The sequence below is a fragment of the Salmo salar genome, chromosome 04, assembly GCF_965601325.2.
Source record: "Salmo salar chromosome 04, fSalSal1, whole genome shotgun sequence".
NCBI classification, from domain to species: Eukaryota; Metazoa; Chordata; class Actinopteri; order Salmoniformes; family Salmonidae; genus Salmo; species Salmo salar.
Genome location: NC_138294.1, coordinates 63204520 through 63220546, shown reverse-complemented (window position 1 = coordinate 63220546; position 16027 = coordinate 63204520). Strand labels below are relative to the sequence as shown.

The 16027-nt window shown below is 43.9% G+C and overlaps 1 protein-coding gene and 1 non-coding gene across 5 annotated transcripts in view; one reads left to right on the top strand and one right to left on the bottom strand.

The window, feature by feature from the left end:
• Nucleotides 1-15955, top strand: part of flt2 (Flotillin-2a) — a 40937-nt gene extending 24982 nt beyond the window's left edge. For 2 of the 4 annotated variants that reach the window (XM_014197066.3, NM_001140036.1), the window contains exons 3-11: nt 3971-4061; nt 9972-10095; nt 10402-10520; nt 10627-10740; nt 10866-10985; nt 11257-11471; nt 13846-14029; nt 14294-14443; nt 14930-15955. In XM_014197066.3, the coding sequence (XP_014052541.1) occupies nt 3971-4061; nt 9972-10095; nt 10402-10520; nt 10627-10740; nt 10866-10985; nt 11257-11471; nt 13846-14029; nt 14294-14443; nt 14930-14968 (1156 nt within the window). In that variant the 3' untranslated portion in view covers nt 14969-15955. Of the gene's footprint in view, nt 1-2995; nt 3368-3970; nt 4062-4292; nt 6743-9971; nt 10096-10401; nt 10521-10626; nt 10741-10865; nt 10986-11256; nt 11472-13845; nt 14030-14293; nt 14444-14929 lie in introns of those variants that run through there. The other 2 variants (XM_045716205.2, XM_014197068.3) reach the window with 2 other exon arrangements.
• On the bottom strand, nt 7447-7522 carry trnaa-ugc (transfer RNA alanine (anticodon UGC)). Its single transcript has one exon. It is a non-coding gene; the product is annotated as a tRNA-Ala (tRNA).
• Nucleotides 15956-16027: the final 72 nt, after the last annotated feature.

Genomic DNA, 16027 nt, shown 5'->3' with positions numbered 1-16027 from the left:
TTGTAATCGCTGCCAAAGGTTCTTCAACGAAGTACTGAGTAAAGGGTCTGAATACTTATGTAAATGTGATATTTCCAATGTTTTTTTATATATACATTTGCAAAACAAAATGTGCTTTCTCGTTATGGGTTATTGTGTGTAGATTGATGAGGGATAAAACAATTTAATCAATTTTAAAATAAGGCTGTAACCTAACAAAATGTGGGAAAAGTCAAGGGGTCTGAACACTTTCCGAATGCACTGTGTATATATAGAGAGTTAGGTCAGGTTTTAGAATGGCGCCATGTTAGCGCCCATATAGAAGTTTATTCTAGAAATGTTGCTGATGTAACAATACGAGAGCGCCTATGACAGTTCCTTATGAAATTACCCGCTGTAAACAAGCAAAACAGAGCAGCGAATTTAACAGACGTTTTTATTGAATAGCCTTCAGGATCATGTGTATCCAAGTCTTGACTGTGTTTTAGTGTCAACAAATTGCATATCTGCTTTCACTGGACATCTTCATAGGTTTAGAAAACTATCAGAAATAAACAGCACAACGCGGATGTAAGAATCGATGCTGGTAGAGACGAGAAGCAGGTAGAGGGAGTGAACATTAATGAAATACGGACATGAAACAGGACAGGACAGCATCTGGACATGAACACATAACAACATAAATACCGACACGGGAACAAACGGGGGAGCAGACAGTTATAGACAGGGCAATCAACAAAGGGAAGGAGTCCAGGTGAGTCCAATGAGCGCTGCTGCACGTAATGATGGTGACAGGTGTGCGTAATGAAGGGCAGCCTGGCGCCCTCGAGCGGGCGTAGGCATGACAGCGGAAGCGTTAATTATTACTTAGCAACGGCTATGGAGGAGAAAGTGGTGCTCCCGGAACGCTCAACCACATTGGCCTAACTCTCTATATATTAAAAGAAAATTAACTAAGCAAGTCAGTTAATAACAAATTCTTATTTACAATGATGACCTACACCATCCAAACCCGGACAACGCTAGGCCAATTATGCACCGCCCAATGGGACTCCCAATCACGGCCGGTTGTGATACAGCCTGGATTCGAACCAGGGTGTCTGTAGTGACGGCGCTAGCACTGCGATGCAGTGCCTTAGACCACTGCGCTACTCACAAAACATTAGGAACATGACATAGACAGGTGAATCCAGGTGAAAAATATGATCCCGTATTGATATAACTTGTTAAATCCACAATCAATGTAGATGAAGGGGAGGAGACAGGTTAAAGAAGGATTTTTAAGCTTTGAGATTATTGAGACATGGATTGTGTATGTGTGCCATTTAGAGGGTGAATGGGCAAGACAAAAGATTTAAGTGCCTTTGAACAGGCAATGGTAGTAGGTGCCAGGCGCACTGGTTTGAGTGCGTTAACAATTGCAAAGCAGCTGTTTTGTACACTTTGTATATGGCTCTGGCTCATACTATAAAGACAAGTTATTTTATCTAGTAGTTGCTAGGATATCTGCCATTAGGGCTCTAAATATAGTTAAGTAGAGGCATGGGATGGCTCAAGTGTTTGTTGCCCATGGTGTTCTTTTAAGAAAGAAGATATACTAGTCTGGCCTGGTCCTTGATCGGTTTGTGCTGTTTGGCATAACAACAACGACCATAGGAGTTGTCTTTACAGCACAATCCGATTTGGGATCAGGCTAATAGTAGACATCCCCAGCCTCTAGTTGGACCTCTCCTATTTCCAATAAACCTCATGAGATCTAAATATTTTAGTCACACTTTCCTATAATTTTGGATGATTAAATAAATAAATGAAATGGCGTATCTGCGTATAGTTTTTCTCTGGTACAGTGTTTGTTTGAGCCAGCCCCGCCTGCATTAGCTAGTAGCCATTACAGACTGGAGAATAGGGTGGGCCCTGAATGGGTTAACTAAAGCTCCCAGCCTCCGAGCCACTTCCCGTTAGTGATGCAGTAATCTTGTTGGTGTCTCTGGCCCAATGAGTCATTGATCCACTTCTCTCTTAACACAGAAAGAGAAGGAGCCTGGGAGGCCTGGGGGAGTGATGTTGCAGCCAGCCCATCCCCTGACTCTGTCTCAGACTTGAACATTGAAGCTGAAAGCCACGTCCTTGTTGATGGGGAGCTTCTGAGGACTCAGCCAGCTTCTAAATGCACATTTAGCTCTGTCAGTCAGTGTGTCTAAAATTGATTTGATGTTAGTGTTATTAGCCATGTTGTATACAGCTCATATGCATATAGTATGCATAGCTCTCAAGTGTGTGAAAGAGCAGTGGAAAAATTTTGGTGTGAATATTCACATTTGTATTGTGACTCAGTCAATTGTTTTGTTGACAATACTTGTTAACCGAGCCTCAACTAAGCAGTAGAGATTGTCATTAGGGTCTTGCAGTGTGTAGAGGCATTCTTGAGTAATCTCTAGTGCCTTTAGTGCCTTAAACTCAGATGTGGGTTAAGAATGCTGCTGTGTGACTGCTATGCTGACCAATCCAATCCTTCCCAGTGACTTCTGCCGTTTGTCCTAGTAGTTGCTGTCCGTTGTGTTGTGAAGAGAACTGACTGGCTGTGCTGTGTTTGTGCTTGTAATGTAAACACCAGCATATTAGATCATTGATAGACTGGAGACATTTCGGTTCCATCTGAAGCTCTCTGCCTCAGCCTCTGGAGGTTAGGCTACACAATGGTTCCTTTTTGCTGTAGAGCAGGGTTCCCCAACTGGCAGCCCACGGGCCGATTTCGGCCCGCAGGTAATTTTATATGGCACCGCCGAAATTATTATAAATATATTTTTAATTATTGCATTTTTTAAATTTATTGTTGGACATAAAAGACTAAACACCAGGAAATCAGCTCCAAGTCATTTTAATTTTGGAAATATGTTCCAAAGTATTCCCACGCATAATAGACAGATATATGTGAATGTATAAAAACTGTAAGCGAGATTTGAAATGATTGTTTTTGTCAAATATTATATGTGTTTGGGCTTCTTGCGATCAATTTGCAGTGTACAAATTATTGGTAATTATGTTCCGGCCCCTTGACCATCCGCACAAGAAGAAATCGGCCAGTGGCTGAATCTAGTTGATGATCCCTGCTGTAGAATCTAGTCTATGGTAGGCTATGGCGTAGGTCTCCTAAAGTGTCTTCTAGAGTCTTCCCTCTCCTCTCCTCTCACCCCTGACCCTTCGTTACTGACATCCCTAACAGCTGTTATAAGTGTACTATATTCACTGTCCTGCCTCTCCTATTCCTACTATCCTACCGCCTGCCTGCCCGCCTAGGATGTCTCTGGAGATAATGACCATCCTCTGTCGCTGTGAGAATATCGAAACCTTGGAGGGTGTCCCCCTGGATGTGACAGGGGTTGCTCAGGTAATGCTTCACATAGCCTTGAAAAGACCACAAAGACACAAAAGACAAGACAGTCAGGCAGTGACTGGTGCACTGGTCAAGAACAAAACAAACGTCAGAGGCAAACAAACGTTTGGACTAACTGGCTAACTACTGTGTGTCTTTGTTTTTCCATCTTCATGTCACGTTGTTCTCTCCCTCTGCAGTGGAAGGGAGAGAGAGTCAGCTGTCTGTTAAACTGTTCTATGGGCTTTGCTACACGGCTAACGTCTGTTTGTTAACTCACTCCTATGGGCTTTGGCAACAGGGTCCCCATAATGCATGCTCTGAGAAAGGGATGCAAAGAAGTGTCCCACCGTTGCTAGCTATTACACTGTTGATAAACACAAGTTTACATGACTTGATATTTATTTCAATGTGGGGATTCGATGCACATCACATCTACATTGGGAACCTAATGATATTTTGCACTCCAGAAAAAAAGAATTCAATTACATCCTGTTGTCACTGCCCTGGAGGAGGCCTTGGGTGAATGTTATTTATTTTACCCCCCTCTTCATTTTCTCTCCCTTCCCTCCAGAACATGCCAATATATATGTTTTATTTTCTCCACGTTCTCCACAGGATAACCCTTGAGATTATGACCCTGCAGCCCAAGTGTGAGGATGTAGAAACAGCGGAGGGTGTAGCTATTACTGTCACTGGGGTGGCACAGGTAAAACACCTACCTACTGTACCACGTCTACCTTCTGGGAATGGACTGGAATGCCTCTCAGCTCAAGTTAACCCCATCCCCTCCCTCCCCTCCTATGCCTCCCTTCTCCCCTACCCCCCAGCACCCCCAAGGGGGACTGGTGCCATAGCCATGACTGAGGGTCAATCATTCTCCTGATAGAAGTCACACCAGAAGAATTGCCTCCATCAATTATTACATTTCATTATTTTTAATATTCTAATATTATTAACTATAATCCAGAGTTGCAATCTTATGTATACAACTACAAATATGCCAAGTCACCACAATTTCCCAAAATGGAGATATATGTTTCTTCATTGCAAAGGTTGTGACTAGAGCGAGTACAACTATGACCGGAAGTGACTTTTCGTAGCAGGTTAGGAGAGCATTTCAGCTAACCTTAACCCTTTTACTAACCTTATCCTAAGTCTCCTAACCTGACACGTTAATTATCCCAACCTGCTGTGTAAATTCTCCTAGCCTGCTACAAAAAAGTAACTTCTGGTCGTAGCTGTACTCTCTTTAGTCAGAATCTGTTGCAAGGGTTTAGTTATTTCAGACCCTGTTTGCTTTACACTAAACAAGAAGGCCTGTGTAAAGTGAAATGGTGAAATGTTTGTCTGTGGTAAAGTGTAAATATGGAGTAAACACCATAGTGTGTAGTCTCACATCCCTGGTTGGATACAGTACTTTACAAACAGGGTTTGTTACAGATTCAACTTTTTTTTTCTTCTCCTTGCTAAAATGTAATGTCCATGTCTATTACTAAATACACCCTATATTGCTCAAGCAGGAATTATAGTGATCAATCTAATGTCCATGAATATCAGGTTGAGCTAGCTGTTTGTGGAGAATGACTGACCCTCCTATCAAGGCAGAAACAGTCCAGACAGACATTTCTGACTTGAATGGTGTCTTCCTTAAAGGGGTACAGGGAAGAAGAATAAAGCCTGACATGTTTCTTTTGCATCCAAACATTTACATTCCTTATTTTTACAGTCATTAACTTTTTGTAACCTTTTATGTGTTAAAATCCTGATTTAATTGTGTTAACCCCCCTAGTGTCAATCTGCAGTGAAAGTTTTATTAAAATTCCTGTCACATGGATTGACGCTGGAGAGACGAAGCAGGTACGGGGAGTCAAACATTTAATAAATAACGGACATGGAACGAGACAGGAACAGCGTCAACATACAAGGAACAATCAATGCATCAGCAGGGAACCTGGCAAATATAGGGGAGGTAATAAACAGATAAGTGAGTCCAGGTGAGTCCAATATTGCTGAAGCGTGTGACGAGGGAAGGCAGGTGTGCGTAATTGATGGCAGGAGTGCGTGATGCAGGGCAGCCTGGTGCCCTCAAGCGCCAGCGGAGGTAAGAGCGGGAGCAGGCATGACAGTACCCCCCCCCCCCCCCCCTCTAGGGGCGCCACCCGGCGTCCCACCTGGGCGAACCGGCCGAGACATGGGCTCTGGGCAAGCCGGTTGGGGCGTGGGAGCCCAACGAACCGGCAGAAGCGTGCGAGCCGGCTGAGGCATGGAAGCCAGACAATCCGACTGAGGCAAGACGCCTGTCGATCTCGCTGCAGAGAGGGAGCCCGATGATCCGGTGGAGAGTGATGTGGGATGGGAAGCCGCCGAGCCAACCGAGGCAAGGAAACCTCTCGAGCCAGCCAGGGCGTGGAAGCCTGACAGGCTGGCTTAGGCACCCCCAGTTCCATCGGCGGCAGAATCCTCCCCAACGTCACCAACAAAACAAAAAAAACTCCTGGACCGGCTGGGCGAACAAGAACTGACGATCCGGCTGAGGCCTGACGTGGGATGGGCGCCATGCGAGCCAACCGGGGCAAGGAAAGCTCTCGAGCCAGCTAGAGCGTGGAAGCTCAACGAGCTGGCTAGGCACCCCCGGTTCCATTGGTGGCGACCCAGAGCCGATGTCACCATACCAACCGGAACGCCAATACTCCCCGATGCTTTGTGTGATGGCTGATGCATTCTGTCACATGGGGAGTCAAACATTTAATAAGGAACGAGACAGAAACAGCGTCAGCATACAAGAAAACAAAGACAAAAAACAATCAATGCATCAGCAGGGAACAGAGCAGGGAAACTGACAAATATATGGGAGGTAATAAACAGATGATAGGTGAGTACAATATCGCTGAAGCGCGTGACGAGGGAAGGCAGGTGTGCATAATTGATGGCAGAAGTGCATGATGCATCAAGCGCCAGGGGAGGGAAGAGCGGGAGCAGATGTGACAATTGGTTTAATTGAAAATGTGAGCTAATCAAATTTAGTTATGTATGTAACTAGCTACTGTTAATTCAATGTGAGTATACAAGTTCAAGTGTTCCTGCAATTTACTTTATTACTTTAGATTTTATTTATTCGTTCTCACTGGACATTTCAGTCTTATTTACGACTAATCTGGTCTGTAATTTGTAATTCATTACAACCAATTCCATTACTTCTAACCCAGTGCAAGTTGTGTGATGTTCCCTTTTCTTAGTTTCCTAGTCTATCCAGTGGGCTTGACTACAATGAGCCCACTGTCACTGATGCAGAGGGAGCTTTAACGATGAACTTCTCTAACAAGGTCCATCATCAGGTCTCTATCTGATTGGACGAGCCTATACAAGCCTCCTGTCCTGGTTTCTATGGTAACGGGAGTTATGTGGCGACTGAAGTTTTGCAGTCTTTGACATTGTATTTGAATGAGACTGTCCCAGCTCAAAGTAATGGTTTGAGTTGGGACAGTGCAGATTTGGATAATGGAAAGTGGATATACCCACCTTCCTTTGACCTTAAACACACTCATATTTCTCATATTATATGACCTTTTACTACAATATTAAGAGATCTAAATGAGTTTCCACATGTTTGTGAAACTGGAAGAGTCAGTTTCTCTTGGCAAACTCCTAAGTGGGCGGCCGTAAAGTAAACCATGCTTCCATTTCAACCAGATGTCAGGGAGAGAAATAAAACATCTATTTAAAAAAAAAATGAAAGCAGTTCCTCACAAAAGTCATTATCGCCTTAGAGTGTGAAAAAGTAGGAAATGGCTGTTTAAATAAGCAGGAAATAGATTTGTATTATTTCCGATCATTGGTCTCATATTTCCAGTTTCATGGTTTTTATTTTGTAATGTACCCTGCCCACCACAGGAGGTTGGTGGCACCTTAATTGAGGACAGGCTCGTGGTAATGGCTGGAGTGGAATCGGTGGAATGGTATCAAATACATCAAACATGGTTTCCATATTTTTTTACATTTACATTTTAGCAGACGCTCTTATCCAGAGCGACTTACAGTAGTGAACACATACATTTCATACATAAAAAAAAAAAAAAATGTTTTCCCCGTACTGGTCCCCCGTGGGAATCGAACCCACAACCCTGGCGTTGCAAACACCATGCTCTACCAACTGAGCCACACGGGACCACATATGTTTGATGCCATTCCATTTGCTCCGTTCCAGACATTATTATGAGCTGTCCTTCCCTCAGCAGCCTCCACTGCTGCACACCCTTTCAGAGCATGCTGGAGGAACCTTGGTGTTTGAAGGGGGGGTGGAGCCAGGGCACATTTGCATGGGTCCTCATCTCAGTTCTGGCCTTCTCTTGGCATAGCTCCCCCTGCTGTCTATGTCAGGTGGCCTGTCTGTTTGTCTGTTTGTGGTCATGTAATCAGTGTTTTCAAGGAATGATTGCCATCTCCCCTCCTATTACACTGTGATTCTTCTCAGCCCATTTCTGAATGCATTCCTCATTGGAGTCAATGTCCAGTCACATTTCTCACCTCAGGACCAGCTCACTCTCTTTCCTTTCAGTTGCAGCAGACAACACAACCGCCATTGACTTGTTTACCTGTAAAAGTATTGATTCAATGATTGATTGAATAGGGCCAATCTGAAGATATCTTATCTCTGACTCGGTTTATCCTCACCTTTAGTACTTCTGTTGTTTTATTAGTAACCTGAAAAGACTCTTGACTATATCTCACATGGATGATATGCACCAGGCCAGAGTTTACACATTTTCTTATGGCTCAGTTATATTCAGGATTTCTACTGCTTGTTCATTACAGAACTGTCTCACTCAGTCCTTACTAAGAACAGGGTGGAATCTCAAAAACATTCCTTTGATTCCTGTCTCCTTGCCTCCTTTTCAAAACATCAGATGGAAACAAAGAGTATTGGAGGACATCTTCTCCTCTGATCTTCTCTTCCAATGTTCTCGTGTCCTCTGATGTTTTGAGGAGGCAAGCAGAGAGGAATCAAGGAAAATTATTTTAAGATTCACCCTAGATCAGTGTTTTGTTTTGCACAACATTCCCACAACATGAGCAATGACTGCAGTTCTCAGTATGAAGATATCTTTCTGAGTGGAGTTTGGCCTTGAGGACAGTACTCTGTCTGTAGTTATAAACTCGTCAAAAAAAGAAACGTCCTCTCACTGTCAATTGTTTATTTTCAGTTAACTTAACATGTGTAAATATTTGTATGAACATAAGATTCAACAACTGAAACATAAACAGAACAAGTTCCACAGACGTGACTAACAGAAATGGAATAATGTGTCCCTGAACAAAGGGGGTGTCAAAATCAAAAGTAACAGTCAGTATCTGGTGTGGCCACCAGCTGCATTAAGTATTGCAGTGCATCTCCTCCTCATGGAATGCACCAGATTTGCCAGTTCTTGCTGTAAGATGTTACCCCGCTCTTCCACCAAGGCACCTGCAAGTTCCCGGACATTTCTGTGGGGAATGGCTCTAGCCCTCACCCTCCGATCCAACAGGTCCCAGACGTGCTCAATGGGATTGAGATCCGGGCTCTTCGCTGGCCATGGCAGAACACTGACATTCCTGTCTTGCAGGAAATCACGCACAGAACAAGCAGTATGGCTGGTGGCATTGTCATGCTGTAGGGTCATGTCAGGATGAGCCTGCAGGAAGGGTACCACATGAGGGAGGAGGATGTCTTCCCTGTAACGCACAGCGTTGAGATTGCCTACAATGCCAACAAGCTCAGTCCAATGATGCTGTGACACACTGCCCCAGACCATGACGGACCCTCCACCTCCAAATCGATCCCGCTCCAGAGTACAGGCCTCGGTGTAACGCTCATTCCTTCGACGATGAACGCAAATCTGACCATCACCCCTGGTGAGACAAAACCGCAACTGGTCAGAGAAGAGCATTTTTTGCCAGTCCTGTCTGGTCCAGCGACGGTGGGTTTGTGCCCATAGGCGACGTTGTTGCCGGTGATGTCTGGTGAGGACCTGCCTTACAACAGGCCTACAAGCCCTCAGTCCAGCCTCTCTCAGCCTATTGCAGACAGTCTGAGCACTGATGGAGGGATTGTGCGTTCCTGGTGTAACTCGGGCAGTTGTTGTTGCCATCCTGTACCTGTCCCGCAGGTGTGATGTTCGGATGTACCGATCCTGTGCAGGTCTTGTTACACGTGGTCTGCCACTGCGAGGACGATTGGACCCCCCCCCCCCTTTGTTCAGGGACACATTTTTCAATTTCTGTTAGTCACATGTCAGTGGAACTTGTTCAGTTTGTCTCAGTTGTTGAATCTTGTTACGTTCCTACAAATATTTACACATGTTAAGTTTGCTGAAAGTAAACGCAGTTGACAGTGAGAGGACGTTTCTTTTTTTGCAGAGTTTATAACTACAGACAGAGTATGTTCACATTTTAGGGAATAAAATAACTAAGTATAATGTGCATACATGGCATTTTAAGAAATAACCTATAATCACCTAGATTAGCCAGTGTATTTATGTGTCTGAAGTGATAATCAGATTATGTTGATGTTGCTCAGATGATGTCAGTGTATTAATTAGTTGGCTAACAGCTGACAATGTGTCTATTACCCTGGCTCCAGGTGAAGGTGATGGTAGACAATGAGCTGCTGGGCTATGCCTGTGAACAGTTCCTGGGGAAATCTGTGATGGAGATAAAGAGTGTCATTCTGCAGACCCTGGAGGGTCATTTACGCTCTATTCTCGGTAGGGACCTTCCGACAGACACGGGCTGCTGCTCAGTACTATTGGGTCTCAGAGGAGTATTACTATTAGGTCACGCTATAGAACTTTAAACCATTTTACATGTTCTCAGGAAATCAAATTCTATATGCCATATAATGTATGCATGTACTACTCGGACCCTTAGGCTCTGGTTTAACTCTGATATAGGATACTAACAATTTTACAATGTACAACTCATTTAAATAAATCACCACTTCAGATAGAGGAATACATATCAGTCTATGGTTAGTGACCCAGCCAGACACTGACCCCAGTTCTGTGTTCCAGGTACTCTGACGGTGGAGCAGATCTACCAGGACAGAGACAGATTTGCTGCTCTGGTGAGGGAGGTGGCAGCGCCCGACGTGGGCCGCATGGGCATCGAGATCCTCAGCTTCACCATCAAGGTAAGAGACGGGCACAGTCATCCTATTATAGCTTTATGCACTTAAAGTGACACCACTTGCCACACAATGACTGAGGGCCTCTGTGTTTTGTCCCTGTCCTTGTCAGGATGTTTATGATAAAGTGGAGTACCTGAGTTCCTTGGGGAAGAGTCAGACAGCTGCAGTACAGCGAGACGCAGACATCGGAGTGGCCGAGGCAGAGAGAGACGCCGGAATCAGGGTAAGAAATATACTGCAAACAAGTAGATTCCCTGAATGCGTCGCAGTACATCGCACTCAGTATTCATGTTAGTCTTTGCTACACTGAATCTTCTCTTCTCATCTTCTGGTCTGTGCCCCCAATAGGAAGCAGAATGTAAGAAAGAGATGATGGACATCAAGTTCCAAGCAGATACCAAGATGGCCGACTCTAAGAGAGGGTTGGAGATGCAGAAGGCTGCTTTCAATCAAGAAGTCAACACGAAGGTATCAGACATGGGCATCATTGCTCTAGATTAGATTCACCTAGTAGTCAATCGATGACATCAAATCTACGCCTAATGTGAAAAAATGGTAATCCTTTATAAGAGATTCACCCTGGTCATATTCATTAGTGCACACCAAAGCTAAACATTTTTTAAAGGAAAGGAACTACCTGGACAAGTTCAGGTAGTCCCTTTTCATTTCAGCACGTGGGATTCCATTTCATTCCTGGTGAATATCACCGCTGCCTTTTCTCTCCCCCCCCCCCCCCCAGAAAGCAGAGGCCCAGCTGGCCTACGAGCTACAGGCTGCCAAGGAGCAGCAGAAGATCCGTCTGGAGGAGATAGAGATCGAGGTGGTTCAGAGGAAGAAGCAGATCACCATTGAGGAGAAGGAGATTGACCGCACTGAGAAGGAGCTGATCGCCACGGTCAAGAGGCCGGCCGAGTCTGAGGCCTACAAGATGCAACAGCTGGCCGAGGGACAGAAGTGAGTGACCAATCACTGAGCCGCTCCCAGAATGCATGGAAAATAAGGACAGTGTGTATGCTCGTTCAAATTCTGGATGCAACGCAGGGTGTCATACAAATAGGAAGTGAGTAAGCCACCACGGGAGCCTACAGTGTCTGCCTTTCAAGCGTCTATGCAGCAAGTAAGTTACACTCAGACATAGGTCTAGGATAAGCTTAGCCTTTTCAAAATCCTAACCAAAATACAAAACTGATCAGTGTGTAGGGGCAACTTCATCTCACACTTGCAGTAGTAGCTAATCAAATCGAATTGTCACATGCTTCGTAAACAATAGGTACTGAGTCAATGTGCAGGGGTACGAGGTAATTGAGGTAGATTTGTCCACATTTTTGGGAATAAAATAACTAAGTATGATTTGCATACATGGCATTTTAAGAAATAACCTATAATCACTGTCTGAAGTGCTAACTAGATGATGATGTTGCTCAGACTATGTTTTAGTGTATTAAGAATCTAGTTAACAGCTGACAATATGTCCATTACCCTGGCTCCAGGTGATGGTGATGGTAGACAATGAGCTGCTGGACTATGCTTGTGAACAGTTCCTGGGGAAATCTGTAACTAGGAATAAAGTGACAGATAATAAACAGTAGCAGCAGCGTATGTGATGAGTCAAAACAGTTAGTGGAAAAGGGGTCAACGCAGATAGGTAGCTATTTGGTTAAGTACTTAACTTCACTAGGGTAGGGGGCACTATTTTCACCTCCGGATGAAAAGCGTTCCCAAAGTAAACTGCCTGCTACTCAGGCCCAGAAGCTAGTATATGCATATAATTTGTAGATTTGGATAGAAAACACTCAAGTTTCCAAAACCGTTAAAATCATGTATGTGAGTATAACAGAGCTGATTTGGCAGGCGAAAACCTGAGAAAAATCCATCCAGGAAGTGGGATTTTTTTATGTTTGTAGTTTTCTATTGAATTCCATTACAGTATCCATTGACTTAGGACTCAAATTGCACTTCATATGTCTTACACTAGATGTCAACAGTCTTTAGAAATTGGTTCAGGCTTATATTCTGAAAAATTAGAGAGTAAGACCACTCTGAATGAGTGGACCCTACAGTGTCCCAGAGGTTTTTCATGCGCGCGACTGAGAGTGCGCCTTTCTTGTTTACCTTTTATATTGACGACATTATTGTCCGGTTGAAATACTATCGATTATTTAGGCTAAAAACAACCTGAGGATTGATTATAAACATCGATTGACATGTTTCTACGAACTGTTGTGACTGCGATTGAGCCTGTGGATTACTGAACAAAATGCCCAAACAAAACTGAGGTTTTTGGATATAAAGTGGGACTTTATCGAACAAAACAAACATTTATTGAGTAAATGGGATTCTTGTGAGTGCAACCATATGAAGACTTGTGTAACTCCTCTACTTGGCAGGTAACTGTTTGTAATGATTTGTCTGCTGGGCGCTGTTCACAGATAATCGCATGGTATGCTTTTGCCGTAAAGCCTTTTTGAAATCTGACACCGTGGTTGGATTAACAAGAAGTTCATCTTTAAACCGATGTATAGCACTTGTATGTTTTATGAATTTTTATGAGTATTTCTGTTTTTGAATTTGGCGCTCTGCAATTTCACTGGATGTTGGCCAGGTGGGACACTAGCGTACACTAGTGTGGTTAACAGTCATATTTATATTAAAAAATAAAAAATTAACTAGGGAAGTCAGTTAAGAACAAACTCAGATTTTTACCTTGTTAGCTCGGGGATTCAATCTAGCAACCTTTCAGTTACTGGCCCAATGCTCTAACCACTAGGCTACCTGCCGCCCCCTTATGGCTTGGGGGTAGAAGCTGTTCAGGGTCCTGTTGGTTCCAGACTTGGTGCATTGGTACCGCTTACCTTGCGGTAGCAGGGGAAAAAAAGTCTATGACTTGTGTGGCTGGAGTCTGACCATTTTTAGGTCCTTCCTCTGACACCGCCTGGTATAGAGGTCCTGGATGGCAGGGAGCTAAGGTACGCACTACCCTCTTTAGCGCCTTGTGGTCGGATGCCAAGCGGTTGCTATACCATACGGCGATGCAGCCAGTCAAGATGCTCTCAATGGTGCAGCTGTAAAACATTTTGAGGATCCGAGGTCCCATGCCAAATCTTTTCAGCCTCCTGAGGGAGACGAGACGTTGTCGTGCCCTCCTTACGACTGTGTTGGTGTGTGTGGACCATGATCGATCCTTAATGATGTGGTTTAAACCAAATTATAGCTATGATTTAGGTGTGTAGCAGATGTTCATACTGTAGTTAAATGAAATCTAGTCTGCAATCTAATGATGTTGTTCGAGTTAAACCTTTTACATGCCCTCCTGCCAACCCCTGAACAGGATGAAGAAGGTGCTGACGGCCCAAGCGGAGGCAGAGAAGATCCGTTGTATCGGAGAGGCAGAGGCCGGTTCCATAGAGGCTATAGGGAAGGCTGAGGCTGAAAAGATGAGGCTGAAGGCTGAGGCCTACCAGCATTATGGAGAGGCTGCCAAGACTGCTCTGGTCTTAGAGGCCCTGCCTAAGGTCAGTGTGTCAGGACTGAGGGGTATTTAACACTTTATACGTAGTGTTGTGGTAAGGAGGAGTTGTCATAGAGCTGCACACAATCATTTGGTATAATGTGTGTGTCAGCTATTAGACATGAAAAAATTGAAGATTTTATAAAAATATTAATGTTTTCAGGGTTTCCATTTTGATTTGGTTTAAATCTGACAACTAGAGGCTGTGTTAGGTGAGTTCTCTCAGAAGAACACCCAGGTGAAGGTTTGTGCCATTGTGTTGGTACAGATCGCTGGCAAGGTGGCGGCACCCCTGGCCCAGACCAATGAGATTGTTATCCTGAGCGGGGACGGTAGTCGTGTGACCGGCGAGGTTAACCGCCTATTGGCTGAGCTCCCCGTGTCCGTCAACGCCCTCACAGGGGTGGACCTGATGAAGGTGAGGGGGAGGGGAGGAGGGAGGGGGTCATTCACATTCCAGGGGGGTCAGTAGAATGTAGAGAGCGATACCACGCCCACACTCATAATCACTGCGGGTGTAAACACATTCCATCTATCCAGCCTCAGCTAGCTAGGTTTATAAGGCTGAATCTACAGTAGGCCTATACATAAACATTTGCACTTTTGTACACAATAGAAATACAATTTTGCTGTGAAGTCCATGTCGAATTGCAGTCATTCCAGAGCATACTCCCTACAGATCCTACCATGTTTCATCCCTAACTACACTCAGTTTCCTCACTCTGTGTGTCCCAAATAGCATCCTGTTCCCTATGTAAATATTTGGGACAAAGCCTGAGTAATGTGCAAATAGCCAGTCGATGGCAATGGGCCAACTTATTGATTCTCACTAAGTCACAGGGCGCTCCTCCATTGTTCCACTGAAGGCTGCAGCTAACCCAATCTCTCTCTTATCATCCCACAGATCCCTTTTCTTCAGAAGATGACCAACCCTCAAGCATGAAAACAATCCAATGCACCCTGACTCCAATACATCTCTCTTATGCACGGTTTAAATCAACAAGAAACACTTCAATACAAGAGTTGTTTTTTTGCTACGAAAGAGTAGAGTCGTTTTCATTTCCTAGACCCCTGGTGCCTTAGCTCTATAGGACCAGATCATCTGCATGGACCACTGAATGTTTTTCTTTTAAAGAACAAAAAAAAGCAACCGTTCATTTTATATTTTGTTTTTAAGAAGTTACCCCCATTGTGTTGTACTTACACTCGTCTACATTATAGAAAAGGGGCATTCATCCTGATTTTTCTGTGCAGGCCTTATTCTAGTCTGAAAGGTCTCGCCAGGTCTTCACCTTGTGTCTTTGTAGTTTTTTTCATTGTGTTACACAGTACCTTGGATATGCCCATGGTTTTTTACAGTTACTTGTGCAAGTGTTTTTAAGAATTTCGTCACCCATTTTTATTGTTTCATTATGTGCAGTCAGTGCCTGTTTACCAACCAAGTGGCCAAACCTCAGGAAAAGTAATGGTTTGGCAATTCAAAATGTTTAGTGATACTACAGTGAAATTCAATGAGAGATGTAGAAATGTCCTCCCCCATCTTCATATCATTTGCCTTTTTCTTTACTAGAATCTTCACTTCATTCTTCATCTTGGGTATGGGAGAGGTGTGCCTTCTTAGGACAAGACATGCAACATGCAGATAGCATACACATGAACACGTGTGCATCGATCTTCATGTCTGTATGAAGCCATATACTTTCAAGATTAGCCTTAATATAGAGACCCAGGAGTCCTGCTAGCTTTCCTGATCATCTGGATTACCTCAGTCAATCTAAGATTTAATACTTGTTCTACTTCTTTCCAATTATTGAGATGTCATATGACATAATATGCATTTCAGTCCCTTAGGGTAGCCAATGTTGTGTTATGTCACCTTGTGGTTCCATTCTTAAATGACATATACATTTTTATAAAGGATTTATCTCTACAGTTTACTAGCCTCCTTAATTTCAGGATTTTACAAGGTGCTGCTTGATATCTTTGACTAGGAATGCAATGC